Source organism: Caenorhabditis briggsae, assembly GCF_000004555.2.
Source record: "Caenorhabditis briggsae complete genome, chrII, whole genome shotgun sequence".
NCBI classification, from domain to species: domain Eukaryota; kingdom Metazoa; phylum Nematoda; class Chromadorea; order Rhabditida; family Rhabditidae; genus Caenorhabditis; species Caenorhabditis briggsae.
The window spans coordinates 9,825,457-9,830,166 of NC_013486.2; the positions used below are offsets into that span (position 1 = coordinate 9,825,457).

Sequence of the window (4,710 nt, forward strand, 5' to 3'; positions counted from 1 at the left end):
TGCATCAACTGCGTGTACATTTTGGCTTGAAACTGCGGAAGATGTGCAGCATTTACGCAAGAGATGTAAGTGGAGGGCACATCTGCTGCGACTTTTTGCCGAGATAAGTCGGAACCTAAAAACTGAAGTATTACTAAAAAACTAAAAAAGTCAACTTCTAAATATTGACTCTTTCACTTAATCAACTTTTCTCAAAACTTGATTTATTATTATCAGCAGACCTCCACTCTGTTTTCCGGCTGTGAGTAATCACTAACTTCCATTCTAAAAAACAACTTCCTTTGTTGTTTAAATGCCATCTTAATTACTGTACATTAAAATTTCAGACTGAGTGAGATGAATTTTTAAGACGAAAAAGGAAAAAAAAATCAGAATTCTCAGAAGAACCGGTCGACAAAAACAACATTTGGCGGAAACGAAAAAAAAGTCAGAAACTCAACGGAAGAAAAAAAAAATTCAAACACCAAAGAGACCGGTGCTGGTCCGTGGCAAAACCATCAAAGAGCAAAAATTGCGATTTTTTAAAATGTTTTTAGAGGAAAAATAAGTAAAAGTAGATCAGAGAATCTGGAAATCCAGACATTTCCTATAAAAGAGGAATAGAGTGCGATACAAACCAAAAATGACGAATGAGATTGGAAAGCTAGAGGAAGTAGATTTTTTATTCTGAGGATTAAGATGAGGAAGTTCAAAATCAAGAGTCAATTTTTGCAACTGGAATTTTATTTTTAAATTGTAGAATATCAGAACTTGCTCAAGTTTTTTTAAAGACTAGATGTTGATGTTATCAAGAACATGAAAGGTTTCTTCCATAAAACATGTCTATTAATTTCAAATTCACGGAGAGAACCACTTAGAGCAAAAGAAGGGAAGGAAATGAAGGACCTTTTGGGAGACGATGAAAGGTGTCTGTCCGTCCCAACGCGTGCCTCCGTGCTCTTTCTCTTTTCCTCTTCTGGAGAAGACGATTACCATTGAAATGCGGCGAGCCGAACAAACGAGCACGACGACAATGGTTGCCGTGACGACGTGTTGCTTACCCTTTTCATCTTTTATCTTTTTAATGAATTGTTCAATGAAATCACTGTTTTCTTGATCAGATCCAAAACCATAGGGAGCAAAGCAGACATTGAGATAAAGTACAAAATTAAAACAACTACTGGTAAGTTTCAGAGTCTTGTTCTGATAGTAAGATTTCGAAATATAAGTTTCGTAATGACTTTTAATAAATTAAAATATAAGTATAATGATAAGCTTACTATTAGCAGTTTTATAGACTAATAAAAAACACACACACATTCTCAATGAATGCTGTCAATAATTGTTACCACTGCTAGAATCTTGAATGCCATTATTTAAAAGTCACCTGTTCTCCAGTGACGATGTTCAATAATTGTTAGCTTTTGCTATGTGACTTTACCGGCGTCCGTCTTTCAAAAAAGAAAAACACTACTGCTTGTTTTTCAGACCCTCCCTAACATATTTACTTGAAATGGCTACTGATCTTTTTGAGTGATTCGTATTTTCAGTCATAAGACACATACTTCGGACCCGTTACCGGAGAAGAGAGAGGATTTGAAAAACAACAGGTGAAGTTAAACGAATTCGCATGATTCATTTTGAGCTATTTTTGGAGTAAGGATTGACTGAGAATCTGGATTCAAGTTGTCAAGAACTTTGTTCTACAGAACATCAAAGTCATAATCTCTCAAAATTTTTGGTTTCACTAAAGTGCTCCACAAAAAGATGCTTCCACCTTTCTTTTGTACTGGAACATCTATTTAGGACAATATTCATGAAAAGGTATCAGCATAAAAAAGATTTCTTTTCACAGAAAGATGTCTTTCAGAAAGGAGATTTTGCAGGTTTTTAAAGCTCTTAGGCAAGAACCTATTTGAAGCTCTGAATTCGAAAATCACAAAGATCCAAAACACGAAAACTTAATTCCGGACTTTAGATTTCCGAATTTCCGGATTCTGGAAACTGAAACAATTTCTGGGTTCAGAATTCCGGACTTTTTATTCTGAATTATGTGTACTGGATTTTGGAATATGTACGGCGGACTAAGTGTTCCGGATTCCGGACCCTGAATTCCGGATCGTGGATTTTTTTTCCTTGATTCTGGGTTAGCTTTGAATGAGTTCAAATGTCATGAGAATCTGAAATTCGAAAAAAAAAACGATAAAAATCAAGGAAGAATCTCCATGACGAAGACAATAGTCGGAATTTTCAGAATATTTCGGCTGGATACTTTGAAGATCTGACTCGAGCTTTTAGCAAATAGAGTATGAGCTCAAAACATCAAATTCTGGATATGTCGGGTTACAACAGATCGAAAAAGTATGCAGTGTATAGTAATGCTGATGAAGAAGTATTGGTATCAAACGCCTTCTCCTCCTTCATTTTTTTGTCTAAAGTTGTTTCATTTAAAATGCATGGATTTGAGAAAATGCATGTTTATCCTTTGTTTGTATTTCTTTTTTCGAAACGTCTTCTTTGTCTTAACACAAAAAAGCGATTACACAAAAGCTCGATTGTTTTCAAAAATGGAAAGAGGGCAAAAAAAAGAGAAAAAAGGAACTATTCACTAACCATTTTGGGGGGAGGAGAGGAAAGGAAAAAGGGGCATCTTGACAAGAATTTTCAGAAGGTTTTTGACAGAGCACATCGGAAAATACAAACACGGAGAGAGAAAGAATATAAATTATAAACATAGGGAATTTGTAGAAGACAGAAAAATGAATTTGAAGGGAAAGAAAATGCTACATATCACAAAATGTATGGATCATCAATGGGCGAGCGGGTGGAAAATTATATCGTTGGGCAATTGGAAGGAATTGAAAATGTGTGGCTTTATCACGGGGATTTATTGGTTCCAAAGGGAAGAAAATGGGGTCGGAGGGGATCTCAGTCTATACATATTATGGATGGTAGTGGACCCGCAAACGGGATTTCTTGTGACGTGGCATGTTAAGAAGGAAAATACTGATGAAACAGGGCGGCTAGAGAGTCAAAGGGAAAGAGATGTACAGAAAAATTACAAAAATTAAAGCATTTGAACAATCACAGGGCTGGAAATGAAATAATTATACTAGAAGTGCCACGTCACAAGAATGGTTAGTTGCCAATGACATCGTCAATCTCAGCTATCCCCATCGAAGGAACGACGATGGAAGATATGCAGAGATTCTTGCCGAAAGAGTCGGTGATGAGGATTCTTCCGGAAGTGGAGACGACGAAGTTGGCGAGGACTGAGATTCTCCGGCGCACCGTCAACTTGGAGATGATTCCTAGAGAAGTTGATAATAGAGTTAGGATCCTTCTCTTTATTGACTTACTCCTTCTTCTCCGATCTCGAGGATTTCTGGGTGTCTCTCGATGACTCGCATCAAGATTCCATTGATGTATACTCGAAGCTTCTGGTTGCAGATTTCTTGCTCACGGAGAGCATCCAAAAGTTGAGATGAATCTCCACCAGCAAGTTCGTCGGCCAGCGAAGGAGTATCAGCAATAAGAGATCTGGAATTGAATTTGGTACTCAAAGAAAAAAGTTACGAATTGACAAACCTTCCTCTTTCCACTGAAGTAGCCAACAGTTGATCAGCCATCTCCTCCTTTTCTCTCATCAATTCTGCTACTTTAGCTTTCAATGCATCCATTTCCTCATGCATATCTCCAATATGCTCAGACATACTTCCAGATCTTGGTCCATCCACTTTCCGTCTCAATTCCTCTGTTTCCATGGCCAATACTTCAACCATTTCACTACTAGAATCAATATCTTGTTGAGCTTCTTCCTTGAATTTCTTGAATTGTCTCTCCAATTGAATCCTTTCATCCTCCATTCCCTCAATCAGAAGTTGCGCTTCTTCCAACTTATTCTCTGTTTTTTCCAACTCATTTCGAACTCTTTTCGTCTCTTCATTCGATCTCTCAACATCCTTTTTGGCTGCATTCAAATCCTTTTCGAGCATTTGATATTTCAAATTCCAGCTTTCAGTTTCCAGTTCCTTTTCTCTTTTCAATCTTGAAATTGATTCAGTTCCTCGAGTTTTTTCATCGTTCAGAAGTTGTTTGAATCGGTCTTCGTTGTCGTCAACTGTTCTTCCAGATTGTGCATTCGTTCTTTCAGTACAGAGTTTTCAGTTTTCAGACGAGTCTTCTCATCCGAAAGACACATGTTACGCTCCTCGAGTTCCGAGTATCGTTTTGTGAATGTGTTGAATTGATTCATCTGAAAAATATATATGGAAAAATATATAGGTTTCCAGAAAAAAAATGGAGGAAAACTGACAAGTTCTAGTAAGCAAGCGTTTTCCATGATTATACGAAATGACGTATGATCATGTGGATGTGGGAAAAAACCGAGTGAACTCATTGAACTAGACAACATCCTATTTTTCTAGTTAGCAATTTTCGATATCAAGACAAATAAAGTTCTTTAGAGGAACTACGTATGCACTTATCGTATTTTCTCTATAAGCGAATCGGACAAGTGCACTTTGCGCTCAATAATCTCGGTTCCTATGAGAGCTATCAGAAATCTGTGAACTGAAAAAATTCTGGTAGTATTATGATGAATAATTGAACAGTTGAAAATTTTCCGATGTCATTCAAAGGAAGCGAGATAATTGATCTCAAAATTTAGGTGAAGGGTGGGCAAGCAAATACGGTAAATTAAACACGGTGGCGCTGATATCAGATCTGCCG

The 4,710-nt window shown here is 37.1% G+C and overlaps 1 protein-coding gene across 1 annotated transcript in view; it reads right to left on the bottom strand.

The window, feature by feature from the left end:
* Positions 1-3,117: 3,117 nt before the first annotated feature.
* The window catches only part of CBG02531, a gene marked incomplete at both ends in the record, with an annotated part of 5,662 nt that continues 4,069 nt past the window's right edge, over positions 3,118-4,710 (bottom strand). Inside the window, 4 exons of the mRNA XM_045242528.1 lie at positions 3,118-3,290; positions 3,335-3,519; positions 3,568-4,125; positions 4,179-4,234. Of these exons, the coding sequence (XP_045092274.1) occupies positions 3,118-3,290; positions 3,335-3,519; positions 3,568-4,125; positions 4,179-4,234 (972 nt within the window). The remainder of the gene's footprint in view (positions 3,291-3,334; positions 3,520-3,567; positions 4,126-4,178; positions 4,235-4,710) is intronic.